Source organism: Zootoca vivipara, chromosome 3 (assembly GCF_965207765.1).
Source record: "Zootoca vivipara chromosome 3, rZooViv2.hap1.1, whole genome shotgun sequence".
Taxonomy (NCBI): domain Eukaryota; kingdom Metazoa; phylum Chordata; class Lepidosauria; order Squamata; family Lacertidae; genus Zootoca; species Zootoca vivipara.
This window is the reverse complement of record NC_142586.1, coordinates 66,537,776-66,558,529: the sequence shown is the minus strand read 5'-3', so window position 1 is coordinate 66,558,529 and position 20,754 is coordinate 66,537,776. Positions and strand designations below refer to the sequence as shown.

The window sequence follows — 20,754 nt, the reverse complement described above, 5'->3', positions numbered from 1 at the left end:
TTAAACTGCCAGTAAAGGGAAAGGTAAAGGGACCCCTGACCATTAGGTCCAGTCGTGACCGACTCTGGGGTTGTGGCGCTCATCTCGCGTTTTTGGCCGAGGGAGCCGGCTTACAGCTTCTGGGTCATGTGGCCAGCATGACAAAGCCGCTTTTGGCGAACCAGAACAGCACATGGAAACGCCGTTTACCTTCTCATTGTAGCGGTACCTATTTATCTACTTGCACTTTGATGTGCTTTCAAACTGCTAGGTTGGCAGGAGCTGGGACCAAGCAATGGGAGCTCACCCCGTCACGGGGATTCGAACCGCCCACCTTCTGATCAGCAAGGCGTAGGCTCTGTGGTTTAACCCACAGCGCCACCCGCATCCCAGTATGGGGAGGGAAATCACTCCATCCCAGCTTGACTCCAAAAACAAAGGCATTATGCCTCTTTGTTCAAAAAACCAACAAACTGAAACTGACATGGGGACAAATAGAAGAAGACGCCTTCACCCCGGTATGGTTACCCTTTATCACATACACAGCCCAACAAGACAACAGAAAGAACTCGCCAACAGCATTCAAATCAATCTGGCTAACCTGATCCAAACACACACACACACACCCCACTCACACACGAAAACAAAGTTCACCACACCCAATCAAAGACAACCAACCACCCCCTAGGCTGCCCCCAACCTCTCTCACAACCAAAGGAATACAAGCAAATAGTAAAGAGAACTCACACAAGTGACGCTGACACAAAACCCCATACATACACCAAGCAGAATAGAAGCATTGCCACCCAACCCCACCCCACTCACCATTCCCCCCTCCACCTCTTTCCCTTTTCTTCCTAATGTAACACTAATGTCTCGCAACAAATGAAACTGATCTGTAGAAAACGCAACTGGGGGGGGGGGGGAGACAATGCATGTACTTTTGTAAACTAAGAAAATTTTAATAAAAATGTATTTTTTAAAAAGCCGGCTGTTTTATTCATATGCAAACTTATGCAATCTTATTGACTGATCTATTAAAACAACTCAGGCTAATGATGAATAATGTTTGCTTCAGCTATGCGACAGTCCTATTAAAAAAAAAAACTCACGTAGCCTAATATGAGGTTAATGAGATGTCTATCACGCTTGTGTGCAGCTGCCTTTATTCCAGACCTTCCCCATAGACAGGACACTAGGTAAGGCAGAACCTAAAGCTGATCACCTACCCAATCTTAAATGCATCAAGAAATTCAAAATGCCAGCTGAAATGAAAATAATTGCTTGAGGGGTTCTTCTTGTTGCCGCTGCTTGCTTAAAAAACAACAAAACGAATATTGAATGCAAGTACCGTTTCTATTCTCCATCTCTAAAATTAGGTAAACCACCATATGGTTGCTTCTTTGCAAAGCTATAATTTCCCCACCCCCACCCCCCTCAAATGTTGACTGAGATTCTGGCAGTTCTTCTTTAAACATTAGGTCTAAAATATAAACAAACAACTCCAGCAATCATTCATTCGAAAGGTCCTTTTTTATTATTTTTTCTCATAACACAGCCCTCCATAATGAAAAGGAATAAACATGAACCAAGATTGCTGTAGTGCAACCTATAATGCTCTTGATGGAGGAATGGAGGGGGGGATGCCGGGGGGAGGGAGCGCTGCTGCCCCTGAAGAAGCAACGCTTGATTTCTGGCCGCCTTTTCGGAATTGGGCTGGCGCATAAGCAGCCATCGAGGGAGATCGCTGTGCTTCCTTTCCACCCCCATAACTCCAAACAATATACAAGGGAACAAATGTACGCCACAGCTACTCAACTAGGAAGTCTACGGGGATGTTCTTCCCCAAGCAACTGCGCACATGGTGAAAAGGAAGAGACAGAATCCTTTACATCTAGACAAGGGAGCATTTGTAGAACGAATCTATCACATTTCTTAATAAAAACAATGGCTGGCATTCACTCTTGGGGGAGTGGGTAAGCACTCTGGGACACAGCCCCTGACACTGGGATGCCCTGGCCTCCATTGAAAGGGACTTTAGGGGGGAGAGGGTGTGTGTGTGTGTGTGTGTGTGTGTGTGTGTGTGTGTTTATAGAACATACAGAGATGCATTGTGTGCTCCCAAGAGTATCTGCAACTTGCCCTCCCAGTGGGAATTTTCCTAGTTTTAAGTACATGGAAATGGGTTAACTCAGCCCTTGGCTTACAGGCAAATACGACAGTATCACTGAACCACCAAATTGGAAGGGACCCTGAGGGTCATCTAGCCCAGTGTTTCCCAACCAGTGTGCCTCCAGATGTTTTGGGACTACAACTCCCATCATTCCTGACCACTGGTCTTGCTAGCTAGGGATGATGGGAGTTGTAGTCCCAAAACATCTGGAGGCACACTGGTTGGGAAACACTGATCTAGCCCAACCCCCTGCACTACAGGAACTGTTTGCCCAATGTGGGACTTGAACCAAAAATCTTGAGACTAAGAGTCTCATGGTCTACCACCTGAGCTATGTTCTTCTTCTTCTTTGGTGATCACTCGTAGCCGAGTAAGATTGTCTTCCATAAACACAGTTTTAACAATGGGTCCGTAAGTGACTGTGGAGGCCAATTCTGGATCCACACGTCCTTCCACAGTGGGGACATTGGTTTCCAGGTGGGAGTTGATCACGGTGTGATCACACACCTGAACTATGTATCCCTACCATTAAGGTCAAACAAAAAGTGACGTGGAAGGTTCATAACTGGATGTTCCAACCTATTTCTGTTGACACTTAAAAGCAGGTATAAGAGGGGATATAGACTGGGATTTTCCCACTGGGATTTACTTTTCCCTGCTGTGCTCTTTCTCCAGTTTGTTTCCCTAAATTCACTGTTAATTTGTGGGGTCTCGTCTCTTTATTCTTTCCACACTTTTTAGTGGATAAAACTGGATCAGTTATGTGATTAAGACACATAAAGATTCTGAAAACTAAAATCCATTGTCAAATGAAAATTCTGGCAAATCAAGGGACACAACCAATTCCTACTGAGAGCTAGCTACATTATTTGCTTTTTTTATCATAAAATGAGCACATGGAGGCATCATTCCCGTACAGCAGTGAAAGATACCAGATAACCCTCTGGGATGATCATTAAATCAGTAAGAAAAAAGCAAGTAATGGCAATACTGCCACATGTTTGCTTCCACCAAGATATTTCTCTCTTTCCTTTGCTCAAAGGTCATCACCATACTTCATTCCTTGTTCCTAATGATACCAGTGGGTGTGCTTTTGATGTTTTCTCCTATTCAGAATGATATATGGCATTATTCACCCCAGTAGTTGGCTTTCTAGCCTTGCAAACAAATATAAACATTAGGGGAAGAGAAGCAGCCACCTGTAAAATTGGTGAGAAAAACAAATACGTGTCCTTCAACACAGATCCAGACTAGCAATCTTGCAGCCCTCGGAAATGCTAGAGGGGCTGGTGTACTCAAGGGTTGGGGTATGTGTCAATATCTGTGGGGGGAAATATTGCATCAAATGGATCATGACCGTGCACAGTCCTTGGATTTATTTCTTGCATTTTCAAGGTACTACTTTGGTTTCACTGGCTGGTATCCTGGGAAACAGCAGGAAGATGGAAGGTTCTTTCTTACTCATCAGTCACTTAGCATAGAAATAATAATATTTGGTGTGTAGTATGCTAAAAAGCTCTTATACAAGGGGAATACTATGGATTCTAGAGGAGTCTGGTGCTGAAATCCGACACACAGAGCAACCTCGCTGTTGATTTTATACTCCACAAAGTCCGCCAGAGGATATGCTTCCCAATATCCCAGTTAAATAAAAGTACTTGTATTTAATTTGACACTGGTTCTTAAGCACAGCTGCTTCTGGAAGAAGCCCCAAAAAGTCCCCATGGAACTTTCTTCCACAGTAAACTCTGTAGGATTGCACCCTTGGCAGATTTGAATCTAAACAATTTGACTTAAACTGGACAGCGTGAAAGGGCAACAAAATCCAACTTCTCTCTCTTTCTTTCACCACCTTTGTTCTTGCGGGGGGGGGGGGAGAACCCCAGCCTAAAACAAAACCCTATTATAAGATTTAGAACTACCAAAATAATAGAGAGGGGTGAGACTCAAACTTTATAGTATCATATCTGAAAGATGCATCCTCTGCTTGAACAAGGAAAGGGGTGGGGGAGGTTGAGAGAAGCAGTAACAATCACCGGCAGCTTAGACACATTTTGGGCGTATGTATTCATTTTCGCGAAGTCTGCTTTCTAATGCTTTGGAAGGGGTAGAATTTTCTGTGCTTAAATCAAGAGTAGTGGGTTGAATTGGAAACGTTAAAGGAGCAAACTTCAAGCCACACACACTGGGGCTGCAAGAAGTGACAATTTTCCTGTTTCTTCTTTCACTAGTTGTCAACAGCAGCTTTTATCTGAATGCCTCAGCTGGATCGGAAGCATTCATCACACTTTTGTTGTTGTGGACCAACTGCAGATGCTATGTATCCCTAGTATACAATCTGAACTGGGACTGGTGTGCTATAAATGCCAACGCCAGTTCTTAATCCTAATTCATTGTTGTCCCCAAAACAATGAATAGAAACTGTCCTGTACACACACAGGCATCTACGCTCCATCTCCATTGCTTAGGCCATGTACGTATAGTAGCTGGCAGTATTTTATCCATTTACCACTTATAAGCACAGGGCAGGATAGCAACCTTTGAGCAGAGACTTTCACTGGTGGCCTCTAGGGCTAGGCGATATATCGGTACATCGCCCAAAACCAGTTTGGAGTCCATGTCGTGATATCGGTTTCATAGTTCTTGACCTGGCAATATATCGTGAATCATGATGCGTGCGTGTGTCATGCACAAATCACAATGTGGGGAAAACCGTGAAGTCAGACAATGCCTCTACATAGCTCCATCCTTATTTCAGACACTGATATATCAGTGTATTGTGATGTTTAGCTGGTGATATATCACGAAGCTTAAAACAAGCTCCATCCTTATTTCAGATATTGTGATATGTCAGTATATCGCAATGTTTAGCTGGTGATGTATCGTATCGCAATGTTGAAAACCAGATCTTGCTCAGCCCTACCTAGTGACCTCTGGGAATATGATGTGTTTGTATGATTCTTCTAACTCCATTTTTTATTTATATAGTAAAGACTTTCTCTGACTGAAATGCTTCAGACTGCAAGTGAGGAAGGGATTGCATGTGTGCTGCCTCAGGAGAGAGGAAAAAGAAGTTTCCTGCCCATAGAAAAAGAGCATAATCAGGAAGGAGGTTAGGATGAACCCATCTCTTGTTTCCTATATGCAGTAGGTGCTTTAATGCAACAGCAAAAAAGCAATCCTCCTTTACTTGCAACCTGAAAGAACTCAGTCCAAGGAAGGGGAAATTGCCATTTGATTCTGCTGAATGTATAAACTGGCCTTGGCCTAGTTCACTGTGATCTTTGCTAGAAAAATGGCTCCACTACTAGTCTAGACAGTCTGGAACTACCTTGCATCCTTTTGGCTGCTTTCCCTAACCACCCCCTTGCTTCTGTCTGCCAAGCTTTGGACTGACTCCTGCATTCTTGTCTTGACAACTGGATCTTGCATGCCTGCTGTAAATACTATGTACAAAAACTCCAACTGCCATCCTATGTGCTCTCCCAAGCCACCCTTTGCATGGCGTGAAGAGTGAGTCCTCCACATTGCCGAACACTGTGGCTACCCCAGCTGTTTCTCTAGCACTTGGTGGAGATGTAAGCTCAGATTGGTGCTGCTTTTTCTAGAGACATAGCAATGCTGTATTATTATTAATGCAATGCTACAGAAGCTGCTCTGTCTCCTGGCCATAGCTGCCAAGTTTTCCCTTTTCTCGCGAGGAAGCCTATTCAGCATAAGGGAAAATCCCTTTAAAAAAAGGGATAACTTGGCAGCTATGCTCCTGGCTTCACAGGACTAGGTCTTTTAATGCCAGAAGAAACTAAGGGTTCCAGCATGGTGTTGTGATTAGAGTGTTGGACTAGGACCTGGAAGAACAGGGTTCAAAACCCTGCTCAGCCATGAAGCACACTATGTGACCTTGGGCCTGTCACTGTCTCCCAGCCTAATATACCTCACAGGGTGATTGTCAAGATAAAATTAGGAAGGAGGAGAACCATGCAGGCCACCTTGGGGGGAAAAGCTATAAATATAACAATAAATAAATAAATTATGAATAGAAAGTTCACAATAGCTTAAAATACAGTAAGTGTTTTTGCAGTGAGCACTGATGGGAAATGGAATGTATCCTAAATAAATGAATTTTCTCCAAGCAGAAAAGTATGTTTTGATTATCAGAGGACGAAGGAAGTTTAGCAAACTCGCATTATTCAAGAAATGGGTGATGCGTTGGAGTGAAGCAATGCTACACAGAAAGATGTTCTGCTTGTTTTGTTTGTTTTGCAAGATGTCTGCCTATCATTGTCCTGGGAACGATACAATAATCTAAAAGCAAAACAGGATGTAAATATCTCTGGCAACTGACTAGAAGCATTACTTCAAAAAAGATTAAACCATTACAAGATTACAGCACTGTCCTTCATAGGATTATACATATTTGCTTTTAGAAAGTTGTGTTTCGTCATTGGCACAACACACCTCACTTTATCAGTGATACAAACCTACTTTCACACAGCATCCTTTCCATAGCTGTACTTCTCAAGTATCTGTCTTTAAGATCCCTCTCTGAAAAATGTGAATACCTAAAACAGCACAGAGAGCAGGGCATACCAAAACTCAGCCACAGGTAGGATTGTGAGTAAACCACAGTTATGTGTAAGCTGAAGAGAGACCACGGACTGTTGCATGCTGGGTGGGGGGTCATCTTCTTACCAACTTCATGTTTCATTTAGAACAAACAATAAAATAAGCTTCTAGCCCTTCTAGTTGGTGAGCAGTGTTTGAAATTAGGCTGGGGCCAGACACATTTTGCTACTGGCTGGCAGGTCCAATTGCGACTACCGGTATGTGGAGATTTATGGGTGCCAGCTTGGCAGCCAGAGTTTAAAAACCTCTTCCTTAGTTAATATTGTTTCCAATTCCACTGTGTGTTTTTCTCCTTCCTGCACTGGGACAAGTGAATTGTTGTAAGAACTACAGTCAAGCAATGTAGTTGAGATCATAGAATCATAGAATTGAAGCGTTGGAAGGGACCCCGAGGGTGATTTAGTCGAACCCCCAGTGAATAGACTGTGATTGTGATTGTGGTGACTGCAACCTAGATTCAAGATGCCATTTGGCGCCTAGCTTCTAACACAGTAGAGATCTCAGAAGAGGGGAAGGCAGTACCTGCCTGTCCTTGCATCAGATATCACTGCTTTCTATCTCCCTCTAGAACACTGTTCTACTAAGTATAATATCTAGTGCTGAGCATCAGCCCCACAGTGGTGACTTCTGCAGAAATGGCTATCTCCCCAAGATCACTGCAGCCTCGATCAACAGCAGTCCATTTGTAGACCAGCCACAGGAACTTTGAGATGGCTGTGGGAAGTCCTTACTCAATATCCTAAGAACAGAGTGCAAGCTCAATAGAAAAGGAAATGCTTTGAATACAGAAGTTCTCAGGTTTAATCTCTGTCACTTTCAGTTAAAAAGGGAACAATTAGCAGATGATGTTCATGATACCTGCTTGAGACCCTGGACAGCCACTGAGTTGACAAAACTAGGCTACTACAAGGCAGAGGCAGATGCAGGCAGCAGGTCATCCTTTCTGAAGCCAAACAATGGCAACATCCTCTCTTCTTTGGACCCCTGTTTTAGATGGAGAGGATTTTCATTGCTGAGCATGCTCCCTCTTAAATGAATGTAGGGTTACAATCTAGATCAGGCATCCCCAAATTGCGGCCCCCCAGATGTTTTGGCCTACAACTCCCATGATCCTTCGCTAACAGGACCAGTGGTCAGGGAAGATGAGAATTGTAGTCCAAAACATCCAAAACATCTGGAGGGCCGAAGTTTGGGGGTGCCTGATCTACATTAACACTGGTCTATGTGAGAGCTGGGAAAGAAGTCTGGTTGGTTGATAGACATAACACCACCACCTGCCATGGTGGGAAAGACCATGGGCAACAATGACCATTCTTTTGGGCAATTCTGGAGGTCTGTTTTGTTGATAAATTGCTACTGGACTGCATTAGGTTGCAATGCATTGCTTTTAATAACTGGCATAGTATTCCTCTTTTCAACAGCTGCTATATATTACTTTAAAAAACACCTGGGTGTTGTGTTATATAGCTCCTGGTGTTCTTATTCTTCCCCTTTATGAGAAGCACATGCATTTTAACAAGCTTAGGGAGGGCAACGTGGGCCTTCCAATCATCAGCCATTCTCAGTAGGGATGATAAGAGTGTGGAACACAGATGGGCCCATTAAGGGAAACGGGGATATTTTATTTTATTTAAACTTCAAGGCTACCCTTCATCTGGAAAGATTCCTGGGTGGTTTACAAGGAATTAATAAAGCATAATTAAAACCATGAAACAAAGCAACCATTTAAAGTAATGCAATACAAAATGGCAGATAACAGCAGCAAACGTGATAATCCCATACACCCAGGGCTTCCACAATTCTAAACAATTCCACGAAGGGCCAGGGTGAATACAGTAGGTATGTTCTGACTCGGTGCTGGAAGCACCAACTGCACTTCCAGTGGAAGGGAATTCCACATTTGGGACACCACTGCAGAGAAAGATCTTCCTAAAGGGTGTATCCCTTTTCTCTTATGCTGTTTGGATTCACAGAGCTCCATATTGCATTTTATTCTGCCTTGGAAACAATGCACGAACAATTCTGGCTTATGCATGGACAGTCCAAAACACTGCGGATGGTTTGTAACACTGCTGAGATGCTCAGTCCCCACCGTCCTCAGGCAATTGTCCGTATACTTAAGCAAATCAACCTTTGTATTTAATTTACCTTGTGCTGCACCACACACTGACCTCATTCTTTCTATTTTTGACTTCATCCTTGCTGTCTCCTGAGTTAGCCTTCGGTTCCTCATCCCCCCTGGTTGCTGTACACAACAGCTGTTGTTGATTTCTGCTGCAAATGCTCCAAAGATATGTTTTGCAAAACAGACGGTAGCATTACATATGGTCTGTTAGCATTTTTAAACTGTGCCTACAATGGATACTGTTGCCCTCTTTATGCAGTAGAACCACCATTAGTTTTTCATTCACTTTATTCCGAAAAAAAGGTAGCTAAGCTACCTCATCAGTACCTCCAGACAAGCAAGTCCACTTGGAACCATTCTAACCATTGGAACCATTTAGTGAAGGACCAGCCAGCTGAGATCAGGGATGTGCAAGCAAGATTTCAGGTTCCATCCTTGACATATGATGAAAAATCTCACAAAGATGTAGTCCAAAATATCTGGAAGGCACCAAATTGGCAAAGTCTATGCTATACACATGTCTTCTGCGAATTATGACATGTAAGCACACACCACAAATCAGAGGAAAAAAAGGGATACTGGTAGTTAGAAACACTGGAATGCAGAGGATTTAATGGGGATGCATTGTAAAAAGTGAGAGAACAAAAGGTTGAAATTCCACCAGAAAAAACCAAGATTGAAACATGTTCTGAGACAACCAGAGCCTTCTGAATGTAGGGACTTTTTGAGGCTGGGGGAGAAGTGGCTGGCTCCTTGCTCTCTTTCTTCTACATTGCATTTCCCAATGGTACTGTGAACGATGGGTATCTCTGGTCCCTCCAAACTTCCGAAAGAGACACAGCCATCTCTTTTGCCTCAGTACTTCCCGGTTCTCTAAGTCTCAAGGCTCATCAGTCCCACGTCCCTTCTAAGGGTCATTGTGCACATGTCCCAATCAAGTACACCACTGATGCAGGAAAAGGACAGTGGGGAATGCAGAAAGAAATTGAAAATGAACATATTCCTGAATGAAGACAGAGTAACCACACATTCATGCACCACTACTAGGTTATTGAAGCTGGCCCAATCTCAGTAAAAAGCTAGCCATAATGGTCAAAGAAACTCGACGGAAGACAATAGTTATGCCTTGATATAAAACATGATAAAAGCAATAATAAGATCTTCCCTGGTTATAAAACCAATTTAAAGTAAAAGGCCTGTGACAAATGGAGCCTATGTACATGCAGGCATTTATGATTTAAAGCACAACTGGCCAAAGACTTTGTACTAGTGAAACCTACACCAATTTTATAATTATCTTCAGTGGGACATGAATGTGATGCACTAAGCATAAATCACCCTTTTACCGGTAATTGCATAGCCACCTCATCTTTTCTGCATGTTCTGTTGATACATTAACTCCCTGCTGCCAACTTCTTGCTGTTCATATATCAAAGCCTTCCCCTTGTCCTCGTCCCCACCCCTGTACTCCATTTAGATCATGTGGCAATCTACTTCCCCGTTTTCTGTGCCTGTAGACAGCTAGCATCCCCGGGTGGTCTCCCATCCAGACAAAGGTCGGGATGGAGCCTGCATAGATTCTAAGATCAGATCCATAAACGTATCTCTAAAATTGCCAATTTCTCTGGAGTTATTGGTCAATGCAGCTCCTGTTTGTAGTCAGCACAAATTATGACAGCCCTGTACATGAGCAGAATTTACTTCTGACACCTTAGCAATGGTATCTCGTAAGGAATCAACATTTGCAGAGGGGGCCTTATTGGTTAACCATCCTCTTTGCAGCACACAGACATACATTTTCCCTCCTTTCCATATCCAACCGTTAAATCACAGGTGGGAACATTCTGCAGCTGGAGGGTTACATTCCCTTATGGGGAATCTTCCACTTCTGCGCTAGTGGTGGGTGGGGTGAGAGGTGAAAGGGGGTCAAGACAACATATGTGACTTTGACATGTACACTGTGCTATGTCCCAGCCACACAAAAGTGTGTTTCTGAATGCACACATGTATACACCTCCATCCAGGCAAGCTAGACGTTATCACAGTTCAAGGACACATTCCCGCCAGCAGGTGGTGAGGGGTGTGGACTACCGGTAGGAAGGACATGGGGTGTGTGGAGCACTCCAGGGGTCGGAGAGAGAAGCTACCATCTAGTGGACCTAGAAAGAAATATTGATTGCCCTCAAGTCATAGGAAAGGTATCACAGATTTCAACAGCATCCCAGTTTCTGATTTCTTCTAACTAGTAGGTGTTCTTCTAGCATTTTCAAATTATTATTCTGAAGACCTCCCTCAGCCTACGAACCAAGACCCTTTTGGACTGCCAAAATAGTAGCATCCAAATAACATTTTTCCATATATTCTAGGTCTTGTATTTAAGAAGCCCTGGAGGGTTCTAGTTATGCACTCTTTAGATACCTGTCAGAATTAGGCTGTATAAGCTGACAGAATACTACAGTATTTAAAAAGTCAAAACAACCGTATGAAGACCGCACCTTGGCCTGTTGGCAAGATGGCCTAAGATACCAATAGCATGAAACACTTTTTAAATCTGATCAAATCTTGCTCAAACATTTTGATATGTTGTATATATTCTTTTAGATGCAGGGATTATTTATTGATTCAGTTTAATAATGTTTTTGAAATCATTTGTATCTGACCTTTTAGGCCTTTCTCTAAAGCGGCTCACAGGACAGAAAGAAAACATGACAACATCCAGTCAAACCAAGTCCAGAACAAAATTAGCCAAAACACAAGGATAGAGATCAAAAATTCAAACCAGATTAAAATCCAAGCAAAATACAACAAAGTCTCAGCAACTCACTTTAAAGCTTAAAAGGGAGCCAATCTAATCTCTTGTGGAAGGGAGTTCCACAACTGAAAAGTATCTCCTAACATTTCATTGAAACTTGCTTCGGTGCAATTTCCACCTGTTTCCTGTGCTCTGGAGCAACATATTCTGCGGAACAGCCCTTTGGACATCTGAAGGCCCCCGTCACGCCCCCCTTTAAACTTCTCCAGGCCAACCACACCCAACTCTTTCAACTATTCCTCAAAGGACTTAATTTTCACACTCCTCGCCATCTTGGACACTTTCCTCTGGACATGCAGGAATGACATGATCAATGTAATGTCCATACATTACAATGTCTTACAATGTGGAACTCAGAACATCGTACTTCAGATGCAGTATAGAACAGAGTGGAACTATTACTTTTCATAATCTGCTCCCATTAATGCAGCTTAATACTACATTAGCTTTTTATCACTCACATTGCGTCACTGGCCCATGTTCAATTTATGATCCGCTAAGTCACCTAGATGCCTTTCATGTGTACTGCTGCCATGCCTGGTTTACCCATCCTATATTTGAGATTTTGATTCCTAATTCCAAAAGGCAGGATTTAACATTAACCTCTATGCAGCATCTGCTATAGCATTTCTTCTGTGTAAGGAAAAAGAAAGCACAAAATAGCACAGACATGTGCGTTTTTTAGAAGCATAGCTTTAGACTACGGTCTAGTTCTCATTAAGCTAGTAAACCTATGTCTGAACTACACCTCTAAATTGCAAGTATGCCTCAATGTTTCTACTTGCAAGAGAGAAGGGCCCAAAGAGGTAACAAGGCAAAGAAAAATTAGTAAGAAAAATTGGAAGGAGATAAGCTATTAGTGTGAAACAAGCCCTTGTTGATACATGCGCTGTGTGTGCTTATTATACTTTGGTGTATCTTCTACATAAGGCATTTTTGGTGGCTGTTGAGTTTTTCACTAGGAGAAAAATATTTGTCAGTTCTAAGGTGGTAGAACAGGAAGACTCAAGACAAACTTGTTCTTCGTACTGCTCACATGAAACAATTACACTCTGAGAGATTAACCAAGAGTTTATTTGTTATTAGTACAAGGACAAGGGCCTATATAATTTGCTCCCTGTCCTAGAACAAAACAGCTATTGTACCGACAGGCAATTATTCCGAGGACTGTGATCAATTACACTGCAAATTGTTTCTGGTGTTTCATTGGGTTCTTAACCATTTAAACTATTAGATTTCATCTTTAGACAAGTCACTTTAATCAAGGTGGAATTGTTTTCTAGCTATTATGGCTCAGAAATGCAGCCTTCATCCTCAGTACTTCTCCCCTGGGATAACCGGTAGATTGTATAATTCAGGTTTTGTAAAATGTTCCAAGATATGGTCAGATTTGTTCTCTTGTTGAAGGATCTCTCACAAAAGCAAGCAGGTAGGTAGTTTGCATCTCCCTAGCCAAAAGGCCTTCTTAGTACTCTCCGACCCTTCACAGAAATTAATGTCGGCCTGTGTGGACTCACTCCCAGAAATCAGTTTTAACAGTTGAGCAGAAGTTAAAAGCAAATTAGTTTTCTGTTTTGCTGAACATGCTAACAATTTTTGGTTTAATTCACAAAAAACATGAAGTCACTTGCATGTAGACAGGAGTCACTGGGAAGACATATGCAGAACCTCACACTCCATTTTAGTAGGACAGATTTAATTCTCAGGCAGGCATACAGAACTCTACAAAACACTGTTAAATTATCAGAAACATTTTTTATTCAAAAAAAAGTATGTGTGAGCAAAACCAATCCTTCAAAAATCTTCTCACGAGCACCAATTGTAGGACCTCAGAGCTACATCTTCTCAAAGCTACACATTGAGCCAAGTAATTCACTCTCTGGCGGTCACTCTCAGCACTCTTCCCCAGTATAGCCCCTAACACTACTTTCTTATACATCCCAAATCCAAACAATAACCTTTTCATTGAGCCTCCCCCCTCAATCTCTCCCAAACAACCATGATTCCAACTCACTTGTACTCTTTCACTTGTATCCAACAAAGTTTTACTCAGAGTTGGGCGGTTTGGCTGGTGCCTTCATCATACACTTTTAAGCACCAGGCTAATTAACATCTGCTACCCTTTTAAATGTGTTGTGGGAGGGGAGAGTATTGATTTGTTTTTGCTCTTATTTTTTTATGTATTTTGTGGTTTTATGTTGCAAACTGCGCTGAGATCTACAGAATGAAGGGTGGTATACAATTAATTAATTAATTAATTAATTAATTAGGTAAAGATAAAGGGACCCATGACCGTTAGGTCCAGTTGCGGATGACTCTGGGGTTGCGGCACTCATCTCGCTTTACTGGCCGAGGGAGCTGGTGTACAGCTTCCAGGTCATGTGGCCAGCATGACTAAGTCACTTCTGGAGAACCAGAGCAGTGCATGGAAACACCGTTTACCTTCCCGCTTGAGTGGTACCTATTTATCTACTTCCACTGTGTGCTTTCGTACTGCTAGGTTGGCAGGAGCAGGGACCGAGCAACGGGAGCTCACCCCATTGCAGGGATTCAAACTGCCGACCTTCTGATCGGCAAGCGCTAGGCTCTGTGGTTTAACCCACAGTGCTACCCACGACCAATTAATTAATTAATGGACCAAAAATAGTCATGTTCATTAATTTCAATGGTCCTATGATGAGTAGGGCTAGCACCGGATACAACCCTCTGTCTTATTCTCTAGATTCCCCATGGCTTTTTCATTCCAAGCAAGAGCCAGTGTGGTGTAGTGGTTAAGAGCAGTAGACTGGTAATCTGGGTAACCGGGTTCGCGTCTTCACTCCTCCACATGCAGCTGCTGGGTGACCTTGGGCTAGTCACACTTCTCTGAAGTCTCTTAGCCCCACTCACCTCACAGAGTGTTTGTTGTGGGGGAGGAAGGGAAAGGAGAATGTTAGCCGCTTTGAGACTCCTTAGGGTAGTGATAAAGTGGGATATCAAATCCAAACACTTCTTCAACCCTTTACAATTCTGCTTTTAGAATTGTACTAGAATCCCTGTGTATTCATCTCAGCCCTAAACAGAAGAGCAGGCAAAAGCCGCAACTTGTTAGAATCTCAGCAACAGGGGGGATGGGATGGGGGGGCTGCTCTTTAATTAGTTGAAATTGCCTGCCACTGTTTGGCCAATTCCTCTAATGCACATATTGAAAATGCAATTATATTATTTGGTTTTATGATTACGTTGTACACCACTCTTGGTATTTTTAGAAGTACAGGCAGCTTTCTCCAACCTTGTATCTCCCAGATGTTTTGGCTACAGTTTCCATCATTGCCATCATCCGCCATGCTGACTGAGGCTGATGGGAGTTGTAGTGCAAAACCTCTGGAGGTCCCCAGGTTGGGGAAGGCTGAACTAGGAGAAGCACTTCTGCTGATGCAAGGCACAGCCCCTGATTTCCACCAGTTCCTCCTACCCAACAGCTCCCCATAAGCTTCTCCTGAGCTTTGGGTGGCCTTCTGTAATAGCGTGGGACAGAGAAATCAACTGGATGTCCTTCTTACGACATCCTTCTGTACTGAATTCATTAAAACCCTTTGCACATACAAGCCATTCCTCTATACATCATTATTTCCACTTTGTAAATGGAAATTGGAAGCCGGGGGATAATGGACTTGATAAAGCCATGCAGTGGCCTGGTTCGCACATAACACTAAGCTACAGTTAATGTTAATCCAGCTTTATAAACAAACAATGATTTACGAACATGGTTTGTCTGTGGTTAAGAAACTATGGTTTAGCTGCTGGGCTGGGTTCTGGCAATCAAATATAGTATGGCGTAAGTGCTATGCGCAAGCCAGGTGTGTTCATGGATGAGCTGTGATTTGATGCCTGGTCTCTCATGTTAAACTCCCATGCTAAATTTCTATATATGAATCAAGATTGCCCCTGATCAAAATCTAAAACAATACTTTTATGGCCATTTTGGACCTTGCTTTAAATCATGCTCATAAAAGCTTTTAAACCAAGTTAGGGTTAGCATAAGTCTGCTTTAGAATGAAGCATTATCTTACAAAATACAACAAAAGACTATGCTTCATCCCACACATTTTTATATTGGTATGTGTGTGCCATTTTTAAAGAGATTTTTGGATTGCTTGTAAGAATAAGCCATTTTCCAGTTTCAGGCTCTAACCATTATTTAAATCTAATTACCTTGCAGTAGTGGTTTTGTTTAGTTTTTTTTTAAGAAAAAGCACCACCACAGCTGCACTGTGGAGGCTGTCATATTCAATTGCTTATGGCTCTATGAGTCATTTAAGAGGCCTCTGTTCCAGGCATTCTATATAATCTGTTATCAGAGGGTCTTCCCTAGAAATAGAGAGGAGCATGATTGAGGCAGGTTTCTACAAGTGGCTTTTATTGGAATGCTTTCCATTATAATTCTACTTTACTAGAAAGTATTCAGCAGCATTTAATTTCCACCTGCATTTTACAAACAGATTCTAAGGGACACTATGCCCACATTTTCCTGCAATTATAGCCAATACGATTTTTTACAGCATGAGAACAAAAAAATATAACTAATACAAGCAGGCAGTAATAAATTAAATACAAAACCAAAACCAAAACCAGTAGGATGAAAAAGCAAACAAAACAGTTGCAGAATCAGTTCTCAAATCTTGGAACATGAGTTTCACTGCACAAAGGCTTCATTCTCAAAAGACCTGGTACAACAATAGTGCTTTTGTTTGCCTCCAAAAAATAAAAAATAAAAATAAGGAAGTGTTTATGCCCTGGGGGATGAGCAGCACTAGAGTAGCACATTAGCAGATCTTAAAAGTTCACACACCAGAATGTTGCTGACAGCAGAAACCCTATATTCTGATGTAGATGTTCATAATACGCCATCTCTAATCAACTTCTACGGAAGTTTGCAACACAAAAACATCCTATCTCTGGCATGCCCACTGTATCCCCAGTTCCTCACATATACACATTGGATTCCACACCTGTCACACAGCCCACATTTTATGATGTATACTTTGGTCCCCATATATTCTTATGCAAACAGGTTGTCCAATGTGCAGGTGTCGGGAGAGCTCAGGAGGATAGCAGTGGGAGGGCACAGGCCTCACCGTGCACCATTCCTGATCAAACTTTGGCATGCATCTTACATTTCCTTTTTTATTTGGAACCTGTTTGGTCTTGCTCTAAAGGTAAGCCCAGGCATAGCAAATTTAGTGGCCTGCAGGTGTTGTTTGACTCCAGCTCCCTTTGTCCCTGACCACTGGCCATGTTATCTGGGGCTGAAGAGAGTTGGGATCCAACAATATCTGGTGGAAGGCGGGGACCATGTGGGCTACGTCTGCTTTCTCTTTTAAGACAACCAATGCATACATTACAGCAAGGCATTACCAATAATAAACTTTAATCCATCACAGTTATTTACGGAAGCAGGTGGGGCAATGGCAAGCAGCAATTCCATTTATTTTCCTAAGGCTTTTCTGTAATCTATCTATTTGGCACAAATGCCCTTTTATCAAAACAAACCACTGTGTTCACCTTTCTAAACTGAAACTTAAGAGCTTGGCATTTACTCACCTCACTGTTGTGGCCCCTTAAATTGAAGTTGATGCGTTGCGGAGTGTTCCGGTCTCTTCTACAATGGCTGGAGGTGAACGTAACGCCCACAACTCCTCTGCCATTGCCCGTTGCCAGCCAGCCTTCCTCATAATATCGCCTGCGGCATACAGGCTTCTCCTTCTCACTTTTAGGAACCCTGCCTTTCCAAGAGAGGCAGAGGATGTTGGAATCACTACAGAGAACAGGCCCATGTTCCACTGCGGCATACATGCTTTGCTATATATTTCCCTTTTGGCATAAGAAAGTACTATGTCTAGTGCAGAAAATGTAAATCTGACGCTTCTGTTTTATTGATAAGCTCAAGAGTTTCGACAGATCAGAATACGAAGTGAGGAGGAGAGAGAAGGTCAGTTTTTATAAATATCCACCAAATGCATAGTGAAAAATTTCTCTATAAAAGATGACGACAGTCGGCTAAGAAAACGTAATGCTTAAAAAAACCAAAACAAAACCAGGTTCATTTTGATTTGGAGTCATTGGAGTGAGGGTACACTTATCCTTTGGAGAAACAGCTACTGCAGAAGAGGCGTTCGAGGAAACGGCAAGCCGTCTTTTTGCTCAATTGGATATAATCATCGTACAGCCTGAGATTTCCAGTATAGCATGATGTGATTCCAGAGACAAAGGTTTGCAGATGTGTAGGTTTCAAGTAACTTAAGGCTTTAAAAATATTTCCTTCAGTTGGATTTTCACACGTTCACAAATATCGGACATTCATCTTTCCTCAAAGCCACCCTCTGGCAGATCTTCCCCGTCAGATGAAATTTCCGCTGCTAAAGCTGAAATAGATTGCATAAAGGGGTGGGGGGGAAAGGCACACAGACCGTGCGAGACCAAAGACCAGAGTTCTGGGCAGTTACCAATGTGCCAAGCCAGGTGGGAAAGCCCTTTCTGAACTCAACTGCTCACTGTTCAACCCAGCAGTCTCTGCAATCCAAAGGCTGCCCCATTTCCTCGGCAGCTGGTGGCTCCCCCACCACCTCCAATGGAGTCCCCGTTTATCACACTGCCTTGCCTGCTTCCTCACAACTCACAACCACCTGCAGGCATGAAAAGAAAAGCCCCTTTGCATTTAGCTGTCGTTGTGTTCTTGTTGTTCCTTAAACGCTCTGAACCTTTTAAGCTTCTCAAACAGAGACATTCACCTCATGTAAACTCTGAAGTCTCCTCCAATAATTTGGGCTGTTTTGTTTTTATTTTATTTTATGCCTTTGTCTTTTCCCTTTTTTCCACTAGGAGAGAATTGTAGGACTCGCTTTTCATCCTCTTGTTAAAAGAAGTGCCAGAACTGAAAGCACATCAAGTAAGCGATTATTTGCAGATCCTGATGGATTCAAGAAGGCCAATTAGAAACAGTTTGGGGAGCCGCACAGAAAATCCAACTTCCCTTTCCTTCTACGGTTTCCCATCATGCCTCCTTTGCGTGTCCAATAGGTTCCTTCCTTATTGATATTTCTCCAGAGTGCAGATTCATAATTTTAACACGTTTGCAGCTGTAGAATGAGTTTAAAAAGTGTTCCAAATGCTTTGAGTAATATTTATTATCAAATATTTGTACCATGATACAAGGAACCCAAATAATAACTGCATTAACCAGAAGAAAAAGTAGCAAACTGAGCTGCAAAACTCAATACAGGATGATAAAGTCTGTGAAGCTCAATCCCTAGATCTGCCCCACTGCTCCTAAACTTGTCTGCTTCCAGTCATCAGCACACAATTACTTGTCACAACTTAACAGGCAGACATATGAAAACCCCACTGCATCGATCAGAGTCCAGTGCAGAAAAGCACTAGAGATTTGTGCATTATTCCTCTTTCAGGGATGCCAATATCACTCTCCCCTCCGCTCAGATTGTTTTATTTATTTCATAGAGGTATTTGCGTAATTTGCTCTGTGCAAAGGGTGTTTTTCTTATGCTGCTTCTTGGAAGGGTTTTTTCCCCACTTGCCACAGACCGTATGGCAAACTGACCACTAGTAACAGATGGCATTCCGTGGCATTTTGGTCTTTGTGCTGTCAAGTCGCTCCATCTGGTCCTTGAATTAATTTTCATCCATGGCAAAAACTCTCCAAAGTATGCAACTGCCAGTCTGTGGGTTTGCAGAAATGTGTGTGTGTGTGTGTGTGTGTGTGTGTGTGTGTGTGTGTGTGTGTACGCATACATACAGTATGTACAGGCACTCCCTCAACTTGGCAATTTGGGCTGCATCTGGTGCCGCAGTTTGGCTATGGCAGTCTAGCAAGCCATCTGTCACTTATTTGAGTTGGGACTCCCTGGGTGCTTCCAATTCTGTAAAATAAAATAAAAAAAGAATTATATATACACACATGTACTGAAATAGCAGGACTGTACAACTGTGCACATTGAAACTGAGGGTGCCAAATGAGATGGCAGTTCTTGTTCAGTATCATGTACTGACAATATACTCTCATTTTACAACTTTGGTGTGAAAAATATTTCAAAACATTTTAAAAAATTTAAATCACGTAACACGCAGGACCAGAAAGTGACACGGCAGGTTTTAAGTAAAAGTAGGAAAGATGGGTGGGTAGGGTATCAGAGTAGGAAATATACGCTATCGTGACCATCGGTTCCAAAATCACGCATGAAACTTGTCAGCAAGTCTGTAAACTGAGAGACAGTGTAGAGTGTTGGACTAAATCCTGGGAGACCAGAGTTCAAGTCCCTGGACTCAGCCATGAAGCACACTGAGATGGTCACTGCCTCTTAGCCTAATGCACCTCACAGGGTTGTGAGAATATCATCAGGAGATGATGCAGAGAACCATCTACTCCACCTTGAACTCCATGGAGGAAAGGAGGGATATAAACGCAATAAAACAAAACAAAACAAAGAGGAATAAATGGGTTGTCAAGCCTCCACAAATGAGTCTTTTGGGTAGCACAAAGCAAAACAGGAAGAGGAGATAATTATTTCTTCAGCTATTATTCCTCGGATAAGAAGCTTCAATTTTCCTTTGATAAAATATTTCTCAGCAACTGCTACTTAACAGAAGACTCAGCATTAGCTCCAAAAGATTAAAAGGTACTTTTCTGTTTGAGTTTAAACATCTGAGTCTCAGAAATATGAATAAGCTGCTATTCAGTTACACCATTACTTGCTCACACTGTCCAGGATTATTGTCATTGTTGTTGTTGTTGTTGTTACTACAGTAAATGAATTTGCTCAAATATGCCTGGTGTTAAATAATAATAATAATTTATTATTTGTACACTGCCCATCTGGCTGAGTCTCCCCAGCCACTCTAGGCGGCTTCCAATCGAATATTAAAACAATACAGCATTAAATATTAAAAACTTCCCTAAACAGGGCTGCGTTCAGATGTCTTTTAAAAATAGGATAGCTGCTTATTTCCTTGACATCTGTTGGAAGGGCGTTCCACAGGGCGGGT

General features: G+C 42.4%; 1 protein-coding gene across 1 annotated transcript in view; it reads right to left on the bottom strand.

Annotated features, from left to right (window-relative positions):
* The window catches only part of TULP4 (TUB like protein 4), a 93,658-nt gene that overhangs the window by 45,313 nt on the left and 27,591 nt on the right, over nt 1-20,754 (bottom strand). The window contains exon 2 of the mRNA XM_035108643.3: nt 17,299-19,631. Coding sequence (XP_034964534.3) covers nt 17,299-17,550 — 252 coding nt within the window. The 5' untranslated portion in view covers nt 17,551-19,631. The remainder of the gene's footprint in view (nt 1-17,298; nt 19,632-20,754) is intronic.